The sequence below is a fragment of the Miniopterus schreibersii genome (genome assembly GCF_964146895.1).
Source record: "Miniopterus schreibersii genome assembly, chromosome: 10".
Lineage (NCBI taxonomy): Eukaryota > Metazoa > Chordata > Mammalia > Chiroptera > Miniopteridae > Miniopterus > Miniopterus schreibersii.
In genome coordinates, this window is record NC_138110.1 from 54685423 (window position 1) to 54707648 (window position 22226).

The 22226-nt window shown below is 45.1% G+C and overlaps 1 protein-coding gene across 7 annotated transcripts in view; it reads left to right on the plus strand.

Moving 5' to 3' along the window:
- The window catches only part of PTPRT (protein tyrosine phosphatase receptor type T), a gene marked incomplete at its 5' end in the record, with an annotated part of 804541 nt that overhangs the window by 693907 nt on the left and 88408 nt on the right, over positions 1-22226 (plus strand). For all 7 annotated transcript variants that reach the window (XM_081150334.1, XM_081150335.1, XM_081150338.1 and 4 more), the window contains one exon: positions 3677-3825. In XM_081150334.1, coding sequence (XP_081006460.1) covers positions 3677-3825 — 149 coding nt within the window. The remainder of the gene's footprint in view (positions 1-3676; positions 3826-22226) is intronic.

The window sequence follows — 22226 nt, forward strand, 5'->3', positions numbered from 1 at the left end:
AGGTCTCTCGTAGGTTCATGTGTTTCTCCTCCTTGGCTTTTAACACCGTGGTGGTTTTACATTTGTTCCGTTTATCTGTTTAGTCCCTGCCTTTGCCATTCGTCTCTGTGGTCTGTGAAGGTCAAGGCTATGTCTAGTGGTTTATCACTGTGACCTTCTTCCATCTAGCAGAGATTGGCACACGTAGGTGCTCAATAAATATTTGTTCAGTGGGCGAGTCAGCCAAGCAGAGAAAAACTCAGATCTGTCTAGAAGAAACCTCCGAGAAGCTATGGCCTTGGAGTACCACTGAGGACGAGTGAAGAGGAGGTGGCCAGTGGGGAAGATGGGGGACACACTGAGGAAACAGGGTAGTGAGTGTGGTTGCGGAAGGGGGATGAGATGGGTCGTTGGTGTTTCCTAAGAGGAGATTGGTGTGGACAGTAGGCTGAATTGAAGCCTGGAGCCGGTCTGAGGGTCCCGATTAAAGGAAGGGGCGTTGATTAAACTCTATAGCAACAGGAGAAGATATAATGTCTCCTTTCTTACTGAGAGGGTTTTTCAGGACTTACATTTTGAATTCTGATAAAGATAGGTCCCCAAGCGGTGGTTTTGTGCTTTATTTCCTTCTACATTCCCTCCGTTCCCACTTTGTGGCGTGTTTACCTGTTGCTGAAACACCTGTGAATACATTTTTGAATTACTGCATAGCATCATCATCACCACGAACAGGCAGGGTCTGCCATGGGCTAAGTACCAGGGATGTCATATGTCAGTTTTTACAACTCAGTTGTCCAATTTTTAAATACTGTATGTGTTTTGGGGAGGCTCAGTTTTTTACATTGTTATGCAGGTGTTCAGAGCTACTCACACATTCCTGTAAAATGCCATTTTCACAGAAGCAGCAAGGTCCTTTTTTTTTATTAATATTATCCCTGTAGAAAGCAATGATTTGTGCCAAAGACAACTCTCTCCATATTATTTTACCCTGAGTGGAATGAGATTGGTTAGGAGTTCTGCCCCCAAGGAAATATCAAAGGCTCCAATGCATACTCATTTATAGTTTTAAAGTTTACTCTCTTATCAGATTTCCTTTTATTTCCTGCTGGGGTGATGTGAGCAAAGCTCGGATGGAGGCTGTATATCTTTTCAAATTTATGATTAAGAAGGTCACATATACATTTTTAAACATATTCCTTTTTGATAATAAATGAAGAATAAAGCTTTGAAATGTCATCAGTAGCAGAACTGCTCGTTTTTCTTTCGCTGGCGTTCCCCCGTCCCCGTCTGATTGCCTGTGGATGGTGAGAAAAACTGATCCAGTGCTTCGTTTCTTGTTTTCATATCTGCCTGGAATAGTTTCACTAGGGGAACAGTACGCCTGGGGCCAGAGCATTCTAAGCAGAAGATGCATTCCTATTCCTGAGCGCCCAGCTTTCCCCACGCCCATGAGGCTGGCAAAGATAAAGAATTCCATTTCGGCCTGCATTTGTATGCCAGTTGTGGCCAAAGGAGGGAGGCAGAATCTCTCCTTTTCCTGTTGGTGGGGTTTCCCGGATCCAGATTCACTCTCATGCTTCTCCACATTGCTGTCCACTCTCAGAGCTGGACCCATGTCACTGGCTTCCAGTTGGGCTCAGCTAATGAGAGCCACTGCAGGGGGTCAGGGGGAGAGGGGAGCGGTGGCCAGGGCCTTGATGCCTCTGGTTTCCGCCTTGTGAAGTCATCCAGGATTGGCTGGCTCCTTCAAGAGAAGGTGGCTTCTGTGCAGGTGGCCTCTTCACGACTCTCCTTTGGGGTTCTGGCAACTGCTTCCTCTCCTTTCCTTCTGGACACTCAAGTGGTAGACAGCTCTCTGGTCATCTATTATACTCCTGGGTTCCCCTACACCCTTCTCACCTTCATTAGTGGTCCTTCTGTGCATCAACTCTTCTCAAATTACCCTCACATTAGTGTGGCACCGGTCACTCTTCTGTGCAATCTATACCTAGGTCAAGGGGCCCATGCAAAGAAGGATGCTATTAGACTGTCCAGCTAGAATTGATCCTAGATGAGCTCCTCTAAAACACTTCTAAGTCCAGGTTCACCCTTTCATTTAATACCTCTTCTGACAGGGAGATCATTAGCTCTTGAAATTGCCTATTTCCTACTCAGGAGAGCTCAACGTTGGAGACTTATATCCTATATGGTGCTGAAGTTGACCTTCCTGGGGCGTCTGTTCTTCTTGAGATAGGAGGGACCAAGATGGAACTTGAAACCAAGTTCTGTGAAAAATGAGGGAAGAGACCTGGGAGAATTTTCCCAGAGCCTTTCATTTCATGTGCAATCCATAGCCTTTCATATCATAGGAACATAATAACTATATTGAGATGCATACATGTTGGGAAAACCCAGAGGGACTATGCTGTCTTTTAGAAATACTTGAAGAACTGTCATAGGCAAGAGGGGTTAGTCATATTTTTATATCTCTGATGATAGATCTAAGACAAATCAGTTAAAACTTAAGGGAAATAGATTTCAAATCCATACAGAGGAGAACTTTTAAGCTTTTAGCTCCCTGGGGAGGTGTCAAAGTCTCCATCACTTGATATAATGTGGGGATTTCACAGAGCGGCTGTGGAGCGGGATTCAGACGCTGGAGTGTAGTTGGTCCGTGGTGATGATATAAAACAGGAATAGCAGCTGCCACGTGTTGAGTGTTCACCGTGTGCCAGGCACTATGCTGTATGTGTTTCACGCATTGTCTCTTGAATTCTCACACCCCTTTGAGGTTGGTCCTGTTATTTGCCACGGTACACGGAGGAAGAGTTCCGGGCTTAAAGAAGTTAAGGGACTTGCCCTGGGTCATGTGGTTGTCAGGTGGTAGAGGTAGGGCATGAACCCAGATGTGCCTGATGCCAAAACTAATGGCTTTAACCTTCAGTGGACAGTATCAGAATAACCAGGGGAACTTGGTGGCCATGCAAAAGTCCAGGCGCTGTCCTACCCCCATGAGCTTGGGCCACTGTGTGTGTGTGTGTGTGTGTGTGTGTGTGTGTGTGTGTGTTTTCAGCTCTCCAAATGATTCCAGTTTACACCAGAGTTGGAAAACACAGCTCTAAACTAGTATTATTATAGATGCCCATCAGGCTCTGAGAGCCTATTATCCTTCTGGAAAGGTTATACATCGAGTTCAGCTTTAACTTTCTCCTTTTGAGCTACAAGACTAACTAAACTCCACCCTCACCCACTACCAACCACCAATCCCTACTTCAATCTACCATTGTTTTCTGGGTTATGTCATGAGCTCGGTCCCTGAGAAAGGCCAGATTCCATTTAAATGTCATTCAGAGGCTTGGGAACAGACACACCAATCTGGCCTCTCCCTCCCTTTGACAGGGGAGTTAGGGAAGCATCATGCTCAGGGAAGTCTCACTGAGCTCCCTTCTAGGCTCATCTAAAGAACACACCCATAGTTGGGGTGAGACAGGATGCATATCATCTTTCTGAGTAAATAGAAGCCACTAATGGTTTTAGGAGGAATTAGGTTTATTCCACCTTGACATTGGAGGGCTCACCTTGACTCTGTTTCTGGAGACTGACCCAGGTTTGGGGTTGAGGATGATGGGTGGGGAAGGAGAGCAATCTGATCTTCTCGAGGCTTTCATGCAACTGGCACCATCTGACTATGATTTTTCCCTTTGCACATGTCCCAAAGGAAGCTGGCCAAGAAGCAGAAGGAGACACAGAGTGGAGCCCAGAGGGAGATGGGGCCTGTGGCCTCGACCGACAAACCCACCGCCAAGCTCAGCGCCAGCCGCAATGATGAAGGCTTCTCCTCCAGCTCTCAGGACGTTAACGGATTCAGTAAGTTGAGCCAACTCAGGGGAAGGGAGCATCTGTGGTCCAGCTTGACCCTGCTGCCTCTGTGGACCCCTCACAGTGGTCAGGTGCTCTAGGGTATGGGGTCAAGGTATGGGGTCAGATTCTGCCTCAAAATGGGGGCAACCTTTTCAACTGCTTGTGGACATCAATAGAGACAGGTTAAAACTAGTAAGAGTGGGCATGGTTATGCACTTAGGGAAAACTCATGCCATCTTGAATAGAGTGAGCGTCTTACAGTTCTCTACACCGTTTTTCACATAGGCCGTGTAAGGTAGGTGAGTCACGAGTTACTACTGTCTCCATTTGAACACTTAGGAAACTGAGGCCCAGAGAAGCAACTTCTGTAAAGTCCCAGGGCTGATGAGCCACATAGGCAGACATGGACTCTAACCCTCCCAAACCTTGGCCAGCTCCAAGCTACAGCCTAAGTTCCAAGTGGCATTTAGTCAGGAGCACCTGAGTCCTGGCAGAGTTAGTACAGGATCCCAAGCCAATAGGAATGACTAAGATTTCAGGGTCGACCCACCCCCAAAGGGCAACCTCCAGGCTGGTGACCTAAAGTTACCTTGGTGATCAGACTCGAGAGAGCTGACTTCTGTTCCTGTCTTTCTGCCGGCCAGGCCTTTTCCTGGGCTTGATAGCAATGCTGGATTCCCCAAGCTCTGGCCCCACGGCAGACGAACCTGAGCGTGGACAGGCGACCTCCGCACGCTGTGTCAGCGGCAGATGGAGGAAACCTGTTTGTAAAAATCACTTTAGATCTGATCAGTTTGGGATGATGCAGATCTATGAGTAGACAAAGGAAGAAAAGAAACGAATATTTATCGACCACCCTCCTCTTCAGCACAGCCAATGTGATTGCTCCCCTTTCCTAGATCAGGGCTCCCAGGCTCCCTGTGATTTGCCGATTTTCCCAGAGTTCCACAGCCAGTTCCTGACGGACCCAGGATGGGAGGGGAACTCAGGCCATTGTCCTGAACCTCCTGTGCAGCACAGAACCAACCCATCCAGGCGGTTTTCAAAACGTACATATCTGGGCCCCACGCCTTACCCACCTAATCAAAATCTCCTGAAGGAAGAGGGGTGGGGAGCGGGTGGGGGTAGGGAGGGGATTGGGGGAGGGAGGGGGTGGGGGGAGGGAGGGGATGTAGGTTTTGTAGAAGCCATTCAGGGGGTTCTTATAGGCACCCTGGTTAAGAATGCTGAACTTCAAGGGCAGAAATGGCTTTTTTAAATATTGATGTGCTGCCTTGGGAAAGGGAGATTAGTTTTAAACCTATAAAAAGTTGGAGGAAAAAAACACACAGTAAAATGGATACTCTTACAGCCTTTGTCTTGATTCACCAGTTGCTCATATTTGTGACTCTCCCTCTCTCTCCATCTGTATATGTGTGTGTGTGTGTGTTTATGTATATATAAAATATATATATATATTTTTTCTGAACCATTAGAAATAAGTTGCAGACGTCATGACACTGCACCTCCAGAGAATTCGGCTTGTTTCCTGAGAACTAGGTCAGCTCTTCAGCATAGCCACAATAACCCTGTCTTACCCAAGAAAGGCAGCCTTATTCCGCTACCTAATATACCAGCCCATAGTTGATTTTCCTCAGGGGCCCTAAAATGTATTGTTGTTGTTATTTTCATCCAACCAGGGTGCTCACATTCGATTGGCCATCACGTCTCTTCATCCCCTTTCATCCAGAATAGCCCTCCCACCTTTATTTCATCTTCCAGGATGCTCACATGTTTTTAAGTGTAGACCGGTTGTCCCGTGGCATGTTCCCCAGGCCAGGTGTATCTGATTTTTTCCATCATGATCACATTCAGGTTAAACGTCCTGGCAAAAATACGCTGTAGGTGATGCCGTGTGCTATCTGTGCATCCTGTCAATGGACACCTGCTGTCACCTTGCCCGTTATTGACGATGCTCAGTCTCAGTGCTTCTTGTGGTTGAGTGATGGCTTTAAGACAAACTCTAATGGCACTTGCTGATTATTTCATGAATAGATACTTAACTTTCATTTTCCTCGGAGTGCAGAGCAAGCCTCTGGTCTGCTGAACCATGAAGCCAGTCCTTTTTCCATTCTCAACCAAGGGGAATTGCTGGGATTCATACACTCCCCAGGGACCAGGAAAAGGGGATATGGACGTAGGCCAGGAGAAGCAGAAAAGGGATGAGCCAGGAAATGGGCTTGGTGTGTCCTTACTGAGCCCCCAGCCTCGTGCTGTATTAACTTGTCACTGACTCTCCTGCTTTGGCCTGGCAGCAAGTCTGGCTGATGGAACATACTGACCGAATGCCACCCATTTACTCCAAACCTTTTTACCCCAAACATTTACTACCCCTGTGTGGGCCAGTCTCTTGTGCACACTTTTTTCCATTTGTAAGAATGTCGTTGGAAGACTCTGAATACCAAAAAGTTTGTGGTCAAAGATACATGACAATCATGGTGACCTCAAAGTTCTAGGTATGTGATCTTAAGCTTCCTGATCCCAAGTTGAAACCTGGGTAACACCGATTTCTTAGATTTCAAGGGGAAGAAACATCACCACCCTTTTCCTCATGGACCAAAACTTAGACTCTTAAGAAGAAAGCACCTAAGACTGAAGTAGATTAGCCAGCCAGAGAGGAACATACTGTACAGAATCTAATTAGATATTTTAAAGCCCAGAAACACTATCTCCGGATGATTGATGTGTGTGTGTTTTATATATACTCACACAAAGAAAGAGGTATATACATTCATTTTAATGATATTGCTTTTTAAAAAGACAGGAAAAGCAAATTTCAATTGACATTATACTCAATTATTAAGAAATTTTGCATTTGTTTGAATCAATCAACGTTTTAGAATTTGACCTATGTATGTAATGTCCTCAGGCTATCGCCACCAACATGCTCTGGGATTCTTCTCAATGCCCTGGGATGCATCAGGTACCTTTTAAAATGCCTGTGGAACCACTGGAATAAGGTTTGAGGGAGAAAAAAGTGTGAGTAATGCTTACACTGGAGATGTAGAAATTGCTCCTGAAATCACCCTGATGTATATAAAATTGAATCTATTTTTGAGGCATTAGGGAAGTGACTGTCTGCTTCAGCATCAGTGTCTTGAGGAGGCCCTGAGATTATTTGCAAGTGTTGAGGAAGCACTGAGAGAGGCAGAGCCCAAGAGTAGATGTCGCATTGGAAAAGATTACAGAGGAACACGCCCCGAGCAATTATTTCATTATGTAACAGGTGGGGCCTGGCCTAATTCAGACTCTGTTTCCCTGCACAGGTTTATTTTCTGGGGTTTTCTAGTTCAAGTCACTGCTATGCTAAGTTCTACAGCATCCGTTCCCTCAAGCCCCCCCATTTTGCATTAGGAACAACAACCTCTGGGTGATGGGGCTTTGTCGGGTGTGGGCCACTGCTTTGCCATTCTTGGGAAAAGGTGTGCATGTCCCATTTCAAAGACAAGCAACGTGCATTGTTTTCAGTATGAGGAAATGCTGGCTTTAGTTAAGTAATTTTATTTTGATCATATCGCCCTGTGTACCTGATTGTTGTTGTTTTCCTAAGATCTTTCACTCACTGGGATCGTTTTCTGGGTCTTTTTTCTAGTGTTTTCTTCTATATTCCTGGCTTAGGTCTTCATCTTTATATCTTTTATTCACAGTGCCATCCTCTCCTTGTTGATTTTCAGCCCAAGTCAGAACGCTTCCCAACAAACCCTGTTGAGCTCCTCTGATACGAGCTGCGGCTGCCTGCCTTTCCCACGTGGCACTTGAAGGGCTCGCTTGCCCACTGGGTGCCACTAGGTAACTCCATGTCCACTTTCATGCTCCCATTCTGGGGATGCTTCCGTCCCCGGCGAGGGTCACACACACGGCCGCTGAGGCAGGGAGAGAAGTTAGCTCTGCTTCTCCCCCGATGGTCAGCCAGCTTTTCAGTCACATGGGCAGAAGCTGCCACTACAGCTGCGTCCTACATGGAGGCCTGGGGCCAGGCATTGGCATGGTCCAATCAGATTTCCGTGAGGTGCCAGGCTCTGTGATCAGCATGTTCAAATATGACATCTTAGTCCATTTTCACAGTAACCCTGTACAGCTGATGTGTTTATTATTAAACCCATTTTACAGTGGAGAAAATTGGTGCTCTGAGACATTAAAAGATCTTCCTTATGATGAATAGATAGTGAGGTCTAGACCCCAAAGCAGATGTTTTACTTTCAAAACCAAGTGCCTGTCTTTCCTCTAACCTTTAGGTTTCTCTCCACCACAAAACTGGTGACGGAGAGAAGAGAGATTATGGTGAATAGCCTTGCTGGCTGGGAGGATAGTGCCTCATCTTGGTTCCTCTGTCCACTTCAGAGCCTGAACTCCTGTGACATTGGATGCTCTCAGAGGCAGATTCTGTGGGGATTGTCACACCAGCTTCTTGGGCATTCCTAAGCTGGCAGAGAGATGAGCATGGAATGACCCCCGTCCGCAGAGAGTTCCCAGCCTAGTGGGGCAAACAGATGGCCCAGCAATGAGCATCTTTACACAGCCCAGTGGGGGCTGCAGTGTCAGCCTGCAAAAAGAGCCACAAGACCCTTCCCCTGACTTTGTACCTCCAGTGTGACCGAATATATACCTGGTCGGCAGCAAGCAGTAGTAGCCTTAGGAGATATTTGCTGCTGATGAGGAGGGTGGGCCCTGAAGCCTGATGTCCCATCTGTCTTTCAGCCCACAGACCAGAGAAAAGTGTGACCTTACAGGCAGGTGTGGAAATGTTCAAGCTTGACTCCCCACTGGTGGTTTAGCAGAGATGGAGCGGGGGGGGGAGGGGGGGGAGCGCACCAGGCAAAGTTTTAACCTGATTATTTTAGAAACATGTTATGTAACTAAAGCAATTCAAATGGGGAAGACAGATCATGACTTCTAAAATGTAGTGGGATTGGCTGGGGTTCTGGTAAACTCCTGAGGAAGATTCCTTAATCCTTTCAGGGAATGGCGAGCCAGCTGCAGAAATGGGTCTCTAGAAAAAGTGATCTGACCTGTCCTTCCCTCGAGAAACAGTGGCCTTGATAACAGGCCATGTTCAGGATTGGTAATCATTCCTTCCCTTTGTTTGGGAGCTTCTCTGGGGCAGTCATTTGCTAGGTGCTGGTCACATATTACCTGTCATTTTCAAAGCATTGCTACCAGGGAGGGATTACTATCCTGATGTCATAAGTAAGGAAACCTAAGCTCAATGAAGTTAAATATATTTATGCTATCCCATCTTTGTGATACCCGAACTTGGCCTTCCGTTCTTTTGCTTGAAACCCTTCAGAGGCTCCTTGTTGCTCCTAAGGTAAATAAAGGCTAAAATCCTCAGAATGAATTCCTGGGCCCTCCGTGGTTGCTGACCGGTACATACTCTGACCATTGCCCAGCTACCTGGTCCATCTGATACTCACTGAGATTTGTTTGAATATATGAATGAATGAATGATGGATCTGGAATTCAAACTCTTCTGGTGATGAGTTCTGTCTTCCTTTGAGCTGAAATCTGCTCTCATCACCCCTATCCATTCATTCATTTTGCACACAAGTATCTATTGGTCAGCAACCATATGCTGGCCCGTGTCTGCCCTCTGGTGTCACAGGGGTAATAAAGTCAGCCTTTCTCTTCCTGTCTCCATCACCCCTCCCCCAGCTGTTGGAGGGCCACCACCTGTGTGCACTGTAGGTCCTTCCCTCAGGCTAAGCAGTCCCCACATCAGCCATCAGCCTTCTTCGGGACACATTTCTCTTTTTTCAATCTGCTCAAAATCTTGTTTGGCACCTCTGTGTCTATTTGGTCCATGCCCATATACAAGACAACTATGATCCCCTCCACTGGGCTTAATTGCTGGAAGTCCCGGAAGCTACCATTACCCTCACGCTGGACGCCAAACCTGGGCTCAGCATGCAAGGCTCATGTCTGAATGAACCTCCAAATGATAGTATCTCTGCCTACTGCAGAGCTCATAGCTTCCGAATAGGGCTGCCTCATTCAGCTCAGGTGAAGATGAATTTGGGGGCCCAAGTAAAGGACTTGATATTTCATCCAAGCAGTGTCGTCTTGTGAGATTTGACCCCATTATCCCAGCCCACTGAGATAATTTTGATTTCTGATTATTTCAGCCAGTGAACTCAAAATGTAATAATTATTAATATTCATAATAACAATTATCATCTATTGAGCATTAATTATGAGCCCATTTCCAGCTGAGAGTTTTACATGCATTATCTTATCTCATTGGTATGTTGAGAGGATTAAATAAGTGTTATGATTATCCCTGATGATTTATAGATGAGGAAACAGGTTTAAAAAGGGAGAAACTTGCCTTCATAGATTTAAATAGCTGGGCTAGAACTTGAACCCAGGCCTGTCTGACACCCCTAAGCCCACAGCAATGACCACTCCACTATACTGCCTGTCATACTGCCCTCTGTAAGGTAGGTGTATTATTCCCATTTATAGAGAAGAAACCAAAGTCCACAGACATTGAGCCATTTACTCAAAGCCGTGGTTCTCAAGATGTGGTCCCCAGATGAGCAGCACTGGCATCACCTGGGAACTTTCGGGAAGTAAATTTTTGGGCTTCACCCCAAACCTACTGAACACAAAACTCACTGTTTTAAACAAACCTTCCAGGTGATGCTGACACACGTTCAAGTTTGAGAATCGCTAGCACAGGCTCAGGCCCAGGACTGTCAGACTCCAAAGCCCTGTTCTTCATGTGCTAAGTCGTCTCTGACAATAGTAGAGTTACAGGCACACTGGGAGAAGAAGGTTCTAGCTCCCCCTTTTGCAGGGTGGACTCGTCAAAAAGACATTGCCACTTAGAGGACCTGAAGGCTGCTGAAGCCTGTATGTAGCTGTGAGGGTCCCTGAGCCCTGAGGTCCCCTCCCACCCATCTCTGGAACTTTCTCTCCTTTTGTCTGAACAGCAAACATCCTAAGAGTCAGAATGGAAGGAGTGGAAATTTATAAGGAGAAGCAATCATGAGTCATACCATGAAACCAAGAGCTCAACAGAACATTGTGAAGATGATTTTTTTTTTTTTTATGCACAAAATTCTGTTTGCAGGGACAATTATATTTTCTGGTTGCTCCAGGTTTAAATTGAATCTAGGAAAAGAATTGAATATTACAAGCTCGCTACCTCCAGTTTTATTGAATATTTTATAGGGATTATTGAATATTTTGCGATCATCCACTTGGCTGGCAGATTAAAGGGCACTCTTATTAAGTTCCTGGCAACCCAAGCCTGAATGGGGTTGTTTGTTCCTTGAAAGTGAAAAGTGGAAATTTAAGTAGCCTTGAGAAAGTAGACAAATTATCTGTCACAAACACTAAGGAGTTAAATGAAGACAAGTTTCAGAGAAGGATATTAGACTCAAAACAGAATATAATAGATCATCAAAACCAAAAAGTTACATTAGACACCATCTGATCCAACTCCTTATCTTAAAGGTGAAAAACTGAGTCCAGAGAGTTTCCTCAAGGTCATTCATTGAGTCACTAGCAGAGCCTGAACTAGAGCTGGGGGCTGTGGCCATTGTAATCCTTGCCCCATAGTCTCCTTCAGAAGAATAAACTTTGGTCAATGACGGTTTGTCTTCTAATATTTTCTGTAACCGCTCCCCCCAATCTTATTTCTATACAATCAGATCTTCTCTAATTGAATTACACTTTTCATCTCCTGGTTATGGGATTAGCTGAAGTGCTCCTTTAAATATTCATTGAATGCCGACTATATGCCCAGTGGAGTAGGGATTGGAGGAATAAATAAGATGAGGTGTCTGCCTTCAGGGATATTACTGTCTTCCAAGAGAAGATTTGGAAGTGGATTGGTTTCAATAAATGTGATAAGTGATACAGGAAAGGCATGTATAGCGCCCCAGAAACACTGAGCAGAGGCTCAGCCGGTGATTAATTCTGCCTGAGTTAGACAGTACTATGCAAGGAAACGGGCTTTGACTTGAAGGAGTTACAAGAGGATTGTCCCAGGTGGAAATGACAAAAGACTTGGAGGTGTAATGAGCATGGTGGGCTCAGAGAGGGGGGGCTTGGGGTACAAGGTGCTCTGTTTTGAGCTCATATGGCCAGAGATGTGGAACCTGCCTTTGGGACTTAATATTTGTAGCCTCATCAGAATCACTTTCCAGGAAGGGCAAGCAATTTGGAAGTCAGAGGGATCCTAGGGTTAGGTGCCTGTGCATGTCTGGGACCCGGTCTCAGGCTCTCTTTGATTTGCAGTCAGCATTGCATGGGAGATGAGTAGCATCAGCATTTTATCAGCTGCAGGCCTTCCCTTTGTGAGCCCGCCCAGGCCTTCCTTCTCAATACCCGTCCAAAGAGACCTCAGTAAATCTGTGAAGCTGAAGTTGCTTTTGACAATTTATGCCAGGCCACTATATCTTGAGGAGAAAATAGAATTGTTCTGTGCACCTCACAGGTGGTCCTGAATTACAACAGGGCACTTATAAAGTGCTTGCTAAAGTAATCAGGGATAAAGAAGTGATGCTGAAAATGTAAATACACTGTTGCTAGGTAGCAGAATAAACCAAGCTTAGAGACCATTTTTTTCCCCCTCAGCTCAAAGCTACAGCCTTGATAAGTTGAAAACATAGATAATAATTCTACCGGCTAACATTGTGTGAGTAAATACTGGACAAAGCACTTTTCATGCATCGTTTCATTTCATATTTTCAACAACCCTATGAGACAGGTTAGGAAAACTGAGGCTCAGAGAACTTGAATAACTTGCTCAAGGGCACACAGCTACCAAGAACCAAACCCAGGTTTGGATGTGGGTCTATATGGTTGACTTAGCAGCCACCCATTCTTCTTGAAGCACTTTCTTTCTTTGCTTGACTTCTCTCTCCTGGTTTTTCTCCTCCCTCCCCAGCCATTTCGTAAGCTTCTTTATTGCTTCTTCCTTTGGTTTCCATCTTCTAAACATTGAAGCATCGCAAGGCTCAGTCCAGAATCTTCTCTTTTCTGCTTCTACTGAGTCTGAGTGGGTGGTGATGACATAGATATAGATAACGAGCCCTGGAAGAGGCCAGGTTTGGAGCAGAAGGGAGGGTTGATCCAGACAGGTTAGGTTTGAGGTGCTATTGGCTCATTGAAGAGATGTCCAATAGGGAGTTAAACCTGTGGGCCTGGAGCCCAGCAGAGGAGTATGGCCTGGAGGTATAAGCCTTTGCTACATTGTGGATAGAGTTGATTGAAGTCTTGGCCATGGGTAAGGAAAAAGGCACATTGAGATGAAATCCACTAGGGTCACACAAGTAAATGGAAGATCCAGAACACTGAACCAGGATTTATATATTAGCAGTGCCGATAGAAAAGCAGTCAGTTAAAGCTGAGGGCAAAACGGGGCTCTAGAAGGGGCTGTGCCCATGTGGTCCAAGGGCAGAACCTTCTGGTCATCCACCTGGGCCCTAGATGGAACCCAGAGTCTCGAAGGATTCAGTGGGTTAGGTGGCCTCCTGGTTGTCTATTCAGCCTGGATTATGATAGGATCTCAGTATTTAAAGCAGAATTTTCCAATTCAAAATCGAAATCTCAAAGAACCTGAAGCCTAATTTATATGTTAGTGGTTGGGAGTGGATCTACATACCTTAGAAAATTGAAGGGATCGTAGGGTTGACTCTACCACAGAGGTTGAGGAGCCCCCCTAAAGTTCTTGCCCAGGGGGAAGGCTGTCCCATTGGCCACAGAGGTGGGCAGCAGATATAAGAGAGGAATTAGAGGTTCAGAAAGGGAACATCTTTAAAAAGTAGCATTTGAGGAAGTGGAAGAAAAGATCAAAGGGCCAAGACAGGCAAACTGCCCCTGTCCCTGCTTACTCCCGCGGTCGTTCTTTGGACGGTCTCCTGCATGTTCCTGAAGGCGGGTGTCCTGATGTGTGCTCACTCAGGCTGGCTTTCGGTGGGATGCTCCTGACTGTGTTGAGAGACCTGCCCGCACCACATCTAATACGTCTCTAACCCGAGCCTACCTAGTGCAAAGTGAGGAGACCCCCCAGCCAAAGCGCTAAGCGTCAGTGACACACGCAAGACTGAGGCAGTTCTACCCTCAGAAAGCCCATGATGGGGGGAAAGGGGAACATCTGTAATACTCTCAACAATAAAGATGACAGATGATAGATAGATAGGTAGATGATAGATAGATAGATGATAGATAGATAGATAGATAGATAGATAGATAGATAGATGATAGATAGATAGATAGATAGATAGATAGATAGATAGATAGATAGATAGATAGATAGATGATAAATACTAAAAATAAAAATAGAGCCCATGATGTGACAGTGAACACAGGCAACCGTGATGTGACATCATGACATGATGGAGCAGAGAGATGCTAGTGCCTGGTGAGAGGACGCTATCCTGGCCCACTCACCGTGTCATTTATCTCCCTTCAGGTGATTTACTTTTCACCTCACCAACCACATGAGTTGACTTCCTAATTTAATGGAGGCTGGAAATGAAAATAAAAATTCAGTTTCTTGAATCTGAATTAGCACCGACTCAAGAGGAGCTGTGTTGGACACAATAGTACAGACCCATTCAGCAGATACAACATGGACGAACCTCGACGTGTTCCCGCGCCTCTCCCTCTGCGTCCAGTAACCGAGTCGTGACCATTGCACACCTTCAGTGTAGCCAGAACCCACCACATCCACTGCCTCCCTTCTCATCCAAGCCACATGATCTCTTGCCTCAGGTAGATCCATAGCCTCTAAATCAGTTATTCCCAACCTTTTTCATCTCAGGGCACACATAAACTAGTTATTAAAATTCTGCGGCACACCAAAAAATATATTTTTTACCGATCTGACAAAAAAAATAGGTATAATTTTGATTCATTTACACCGGGCAGCTATTGCGTTGGCTGTTGTCATTAATTAATTTGACAATCGAAGGGAAAGGAGGTCAGTGCCCCTGACTAAACTCACAGGTATGGCATGTTTTTAAAATGCTTGCAGCACGCCGGTGTTGAAAATCACTGCTCTAAATAATCCTCACATTCATTCTTGTCATCCGTAGTCCACGTTCCTAACAGCCAGACTTCCTCATTTAAGGGAGAGCTACTCAAGGTGGATCTTGCCCAGCCATCCTCTCAGGCTCTCACATCTCACTGCCCTCTTCTCTGTGAGTTCCAGCAGTTACACTACCCTCTTGTCTTGGTGCTTCACCTTTTCCACGCCCCTTCTGCCACAGGACCTTTGTGCACACTGTTGCTGAATCTTGAGCAAGGCGAGCAAACTGCAGCCCATAGGCCAGATACAGCCCACTCTCTGTTTTTGTAAATAAACATTTATTGGAAAACAACCATGCTTATTTTTTAAAGAATATATATAGCTGCTTTCATGCTGTATCCGTAGATCTGAGTAATTGCTACAGAGACCATCTAGCTCACAAAGCCTAAAATATTGACTCTCTAGCCCTTGACAGAAATGTTTCCAACTCTTCATCTACAGCACCCACTACACCCACACTCTGTCCCTAAATGACTCCGCTAGATCTCAATTCATGGATTTCTTCCCTTCTCGGTCCCTTTCTCCCCAGACCAGATTGGATTTCTTTGTCAGGTGCTGTCATAGAATTTCATTCCCTTTTTTCCTCAGCACTGACCTCATCTTCAAAATGGGTTTATTTAAGGCCCAACCCCTGTGACAGATAGCAAGCTCCGAGAGGGGAGGACTATTTATGTCTCGCTTACTACTGTATCCCCAGCATATAGCATGGTGTGTAGCACAGGGTGCCCCCAATTCTTATTTAGTTGAATGCATAGGTGGATGGATGTATAGACAGATGGGACTCAGATATAGCAATCCTATATACTAAGTCAGAATGAAAAGAATGTTTGGAAAGCCTGGTACAGCTCACACTACATACCATTGCCCTGTTTTCTACATCCAGAATTGGGTGCAGACAGAGAAAGGAATCAAAGAATGTTTCTTTGCCAGTGAGTTGTTATCCAGATTTTAGCCCATCTCCCACCCCTGCCACCAACCTCTAGCCTGCCAACACTGAAGGGAATTTTACAAGTTCCTTTTTATGGTTCCTGCAAAACTGGGACCTGCTACTCAAAGTATCCTCAGTAGTCAACCATTGGCTGGCCTGGGAATGTGATACATTCATTTCTCCGGTCACAGGAAAAGGAAAGGGGGGAAGCTGGTGGTCTTCGGATGCAGATGGGCTGCCGTCTGGCTCTGCCAGTGGAAGAAGCAGGAGGCAGATGTAACAGCAGATCGTGGTTCTCCATTGGCTGCCTGGCCTCGCAAGTAGCCGTGGCGACACCAGTTGTCTAAGAAGGTTGTGGGAGCCAATGGGCACGTGTTATGTGGGTCTAACATATGCGGTCATGGAGAGCTGGCTTTCCCACACCACTAGTCCTGGGAGCTGAGATGCGTCTTTAGTTACTGAAACTTGCTTACTAGGAAGCGGTTTGGATCAGGTTGGTTTACTAGGTGAGAAAAAGCCAAGATGAGTTGATAGAATATAAATAGAAAATGGAAATAGGCTCCTTGGGCTGCTTCAAGATGATCAAGAGAAAAGTCATAGAGGAATTGAATTTTAAACGATGAGTGGCCTGAGTTTTTCAAGCAGAAAGGGAGAAACGTGTCATTGCTCTCTGTTTTGGTGTAACACACCGTGTCGACACGTAATGGCATAAAACAGCAACCCTTGTGTTTTGCTCACAATTTTGTAGGCTGGGCATTTGGGTAGGGCACAGCAAGGGGTATCCTGTGTCTATATGAAAATGAGGAGACTCAGCTGGAATGGCTTGAATGGCTTGACATAACTGGGACAGCTCTCCAAGGCCATATACCTGGGGCTCCAGCTCTTCATCAAGTGGCATCTGCTGAGGATGGAATCCCCAGTTGGCTCTTTTATTTGCATGTCTGACCCCTTGGTTGAAATGACTAGAACATCTGGAGCGGGCTGGCGTTGCCCTCTCCCTGTGCATCTAACTTAGGCTTCCTCGTAGCATGGCAGACTCGTGGTAACCAGACTTCTTGCATGGCAGCTGGCTTCCTCCAGAGCGACTGTCCTGAGGAAGCCAGGAGGTTTTCCAGTCTTTTCAAAAACCTGGTCCAGAACTGGCCAGCATCACTTCTGCTGCATGTAATCATTAAAATCAGTCACAGGCCAGCCTCGGAGAGTGGAGAAACAGGCTCCACCTCTCAATAAGTGAAATGTTGTATGCCTATACGAAGAGAAGAAATCAATGGTAGTCATCTTGGAGAAACTACCACACTGTTCTAAAGGAAGAGAGTACCTGAAGGGCACAGAGGTGTGAGAAAATCTACTTGGCTGATATAATCAAAAATAAATAGTATTTTTCAGATCTCCAGTTTCCACTTTGGTTAGTATGATTAATTTTCAATTACCAGTACATGGTTCACCAGAGTCTCTTTGTACAATTCCCTGTGAGTGTAGATGTATTTCTTAAAATACAGAGACCAAAACATCAATAGTGTTAAATTCCCCAGAGGACTTGAGAGAATGTGAAGGGCAGATGGTCGGGTCTCTGTCCAAGGTGCTGACCTCCTTGAGGTCAGACTGACCCTGACCCTTTTCTCAGGAAGTCTCTTCCCTTGGACTTGTAATTATGGGTGTGTTGACCTCAATGGAGTATTTGGAGTATTAGCTCCATGGGGTTAAGTGGCTGGAGGTGAACCTGGAAAGAAATCAAGGACTGTGTTTCAAAGGATCTCAAAAACTAGAGAGTTAGAATTGTATTGTTTTCTGCAAGGGGCAGGATTGAGTCTAACTTTAGAAAGATAATTCTAGGGACAGTGAGGAGAATGTACTGGATTAGTAGTTAATAAGGCTAATAAAAACTAAGTATTGTTCATATTGAAGAAAAATGACAGCACAGTATGTTGGTGCATGTGGAAATTTTATTTTACACATACCTGGCTACAGAATCAACAATCACTACAGAGCAGTTGGCGTGACCACCTTTTTGTGATGAAGCAGATGGGAGAGCGAGGAGGCTCTACGGCGTTGCATTTTGGGGACTGCTGTTAAGTTCGCAAGTATTAAAGCCACCTCCCTGCTTGCTCCGCCTTTTCTTGGACAGTCAATAGCTTGATGGTTTTATGCCTGGAAATATTTGGATATATTTGATTTTGGAAATGGCTGTCCTTGTTCAGTTAATGTCTCATTGGGCCAGTTCAGTTTTTCCAAGGTAAAAACCCCTTTCATCTTCAGGGACTTTGATCTAGGTTAGACGAACTTCCCTCTGATCTATAGATGCGACAGAGGCCCAGAGAGTAAGAGGGTTGTTCCAAACGAGCAGTCTCTTCTGCTCCTGCTGCAGCGTAGACCCATGTGGTCCTTCACTGAGCCTTCTACCAGCTGTGCCCTGGCAAATGCGTGCACTTGCAAAGCTGGTCCCTGGACACTCACATATTCTCTCTCCTCATTCTGTCCCATCACTCTGCTTCCAAACGGATCCATCAGCAGAGGTTTACCTAATAATTCAATGTCATTATCATGCTTTACTTATAAAAGATCTACTTGCCTGGTCTTCTCTGCAGTTTAAAAATGCAAATCTCACCAGGCCACTGCCCAACGAAAAGCCTGTCACTGGCTCACTGTTGCCCTTGGGATGGAGTTAACATGTGTTTTGTGGCCTCTAAGGCTTAGAATGATCTGATTCCTGTCTACAGCTTTGGTCTCATCTTTGGCCACTCTCTGGATTGCTCAATATAGTCCATTCATATCGACTTTCTGTTCTTCAAAAACACTATATTCCAACATCATGACTTCCACAATTCTGTTTCCTCTTCCTAGAACATTCTTCCTGTCTATAATTTATTGTGTATCCCCTATCTACCCTTCATATCTATGATTAACTGTCACCTTTTGAGGGCTTCCCCATCTTGAACCTAAATAGTGGCCTTTCTTTTCTAACAGCATTGTGTTTTAGTCCCTCCCGACATGAACTGCAAGTGTCGTGTGTGCACATTTATTCGCTTAGGAGTCTTTTGGTTAGTGTCTGCCTTCTTCAGTAGACCGTGAGCTCCGAAGTGCAGAGACCGCTTCTGTTTTGGCTACCCCTGTATCCCTGGAGACTAGTATGGTGGTTGGCATATGAGAGATGTTTGATTGGTGTTTGTTGAATAAATCATTATGTTAATTTTTTGAGCTGACTCCTCTGGCAGCCTAGCTTTCCAAAGCAGAGAATGAACTAATAACCTTCACCCTCACTGTCCATGACAAAACACATGTCCATCTCTAGGACACTCTCCTGAAGCCGCCACTTTCAGGACCTCTCCTTGGTGCTGATTCTGACCTTCCTTCGCCCAGTAAGGTCTGGCACTGAATCCTGCCTCCGCTTGCCCATTACCTGTCTCTGCTATGACTCCAGGCTGGCTCTACCGGGTATGCCAAGTCCCTATTTAGGTCAATTGCCCTTGCTAGGGCCACAGTGATTTTTCCGCCCCTGGCCCTGGATCTAGTGCATTCAGCCCATTCAGCCTTATGGCTTGGTCCCTGTAGCTGGCACGGTCACTTCCGTCAGTTTTCTAAAAGCAGTGTCACTTTTTCAACTGATCCTAGATGTGGCGAGTGTTTAGTCACCATTACGAGCCATGTATTTAGCATGAAAATTTATAGTCAGTCCATTGTTTAGTAAATTGATCACATTGCACTTTTTACTTAACAGAATCACTTAATTAGTGCTTTATTACTGGAATCGACTGTCAATTATGTGCCTAATTCATTTACTTAGGGAGTGAATTTTTTATCTGTGTAAAGGCATTCAAAGTGCATTGTTAACTCTTTAGTGATTAAAGATTATTATCAATGGCAATGTCTGTTGTCAGGAAAATTAAACCATTTATTTCCCTTGAAGTGTCAGATGTTGGGGAAATGTTTGGAGGAGTGTAGAGACGGTGGTTTAGCACCTTTCATGAATTAAAGAACTTACATTAGCTGAATGGTTCAGAACACTTAGCAAAGCTAAATAAAATTAGTTGGAGGGTTTGGATTGGACCCCTAGGAATAAATTACCATAATATAATCTTATACGTGTCTATTGCTGTAATGTCTGTACATGCTCTTTCATTGACATTTCTTTGGGTTCTCACAAAAGCATTGTGGAGTGACATTGGGGCCTGCGGTTGGCAGTCTCTAAAATGGCCCAAATAATCCCACTCTCCTATTCCACATCCTTTGTAATCCTGTCCTTGGATATAGGCTGGATCTCGTTACTCACTTCTGAGTAGGATGTGACAAAGCGCTGGGATGTAATTTTCCATACTGGGCTATGAAAAGACTGTGGCTTTCATCTTCTCTCACTTTCTCATTTACTTGCTCTGTGGGAAGCTCTGTTGGGGTTGCCTATGGAGAGAAGCCTCTGGGCAAGGAACTAGGGAGGTCTTCAGCCAACAGCCAGCAAGGAACTGAGGCCCTTGCTCCAATAACCCATGAAGAAATCAGTCTGCCAACAGTCACATGAGTGACCTGGGAATCAGATCCTCCCCCTGTTGAGTCTACAGATTCAAACATAACCACAACTGATAGCTTGAGGGAAACCTCATGAAAGACCTGGAGCCATGAAAGCTGCAGTCAGATTTCTGACCCACCGAATCTGTGAGATGGTAGATGTTTGTTATTTTAGGTTGCTAAAGTGTTAGGGTTTCCTATGTAACAGTTGATACATAGCTTAACGAGTGAGATGTTATAATTATTTACCCAAAGCCTTTGGTTAATAAGTAGTAGATGCAGTATTTAACCTTGGTTCTTCTGATGCATTTCCATAAACAAACTCTGAGGGGTCCTTACAGCTTTGACATCCCACAAGTGCAGCTATTCAATCTGTTTCTCTGTGACAGTAATTCCTTGTGACCCACACACCTTCATTACCTTGAAAAAAAAGCCAATGGGATTTGGAGAAGCTGGTGAGCAGGCTTGTAGCACTGATCTTCACCATGTTTTAATCAGAAATTGAATCAAAACTCCTTGTTCTGGCACCCAGTCCCTGTCTCCCCCCCACCCCCATTAAATGATTATAACAGTAGTTTCCCAGCATGACTGGCCCCAAACTAAAACTTCTAAATTCTTAGGTCCAGGTTAGGGAGCCAAGGAATCTATATTTCAAATGCTCTCTGAGTGCCTCTTGTACAGCACCAGGATGTGGGGTCCACTATATTAAACAAGGTAGTTCTCCATTTCAGTGGTCAACTTCTATGGCCCAGCCCCTGAGGGCCTACCAGGCCACACCTTGGTGTGCACACACTGTGTTATTAGTTCTGTGTGCACACACTGCGTTATTAGGTGTCTGCTTGGTGTGCACACACTGTGTTATTAGGTGTCTACTCTTCCCAGAATAAAGGCCATCAGCTATCATTGCTTGAAATGTTTTGCTTGGCTGTTTTGGGACAGTGCTAAGCTTTACTACCTTATTCACTCTCTCAGAGCATAAAGGATAGTGTTTGCTTTTTTTATGAGCAACACTAGGACTGCTAATGAACAAACTGCATTTCTGAACTGGAAGTTCCCTTAGAGACCGCCCCTTGCCACTCACAGCGCAGGTTCATGAACCACCTGCATGGGCATCACCTGATCTCATCACAAATGCAAATTCTTAGGCCACATCCTAGACCCACTGAATCAGAATCTGCACTTTAAACTCTCCCATATAATCTATATTAAAGTTTGAGAAGTATTGGTCTAATCCAACACCCTAGTTTTATTTTAATTTTTACTTCATTTTTATTGTTGACACTATTACAGATGCCCACCGTTGTCCCACATCGTTGTCCCACATCGTTGTCCCCCATCGTTGTCCCCCTCTTGCCCACCTCCGCCCAGCCCCCCTTCCCTCTGGCCAACACCACTCTGTTGTCTGTGTCTGTGGGTCATGCATATATGTTCTTCGGCTGATCTCTTCACCTTCTTTCATCCAGTCTCCCCCACCCCCAGCCCCTCTGACAGCTGTCAATCTGTTCCATGTATCCATGCTTCTGGTTCTATTTTGTTCATCGGTTTATTTTGTTTAGATTCCACATATAAGTGAGATCATATGTTACTCGTCTTTCTGTGACTGGCTTATTTCACTGAGCATAATACTCTCCAAATCCATCCCTGCAGTTGTAAAGGGTAAGAGTTCCCTCTTCCTTACAGCCCCGTAGTATTCCATTGTGTAAATGTACCACAGCTTTTTTATATCCACTCATCCACTATATGGGAGAACATATCCCTCAATCATACATTGGATAAAGGGTTGACCTCGAAAATATATAAAGAACTCATACAACTCAACACCAGGAAGACAAACAACCCAATTTTTAAAAATGGGGAAGGGACCTGAATAGACACTTCTCCAAAGAGGACACACAGATGGCC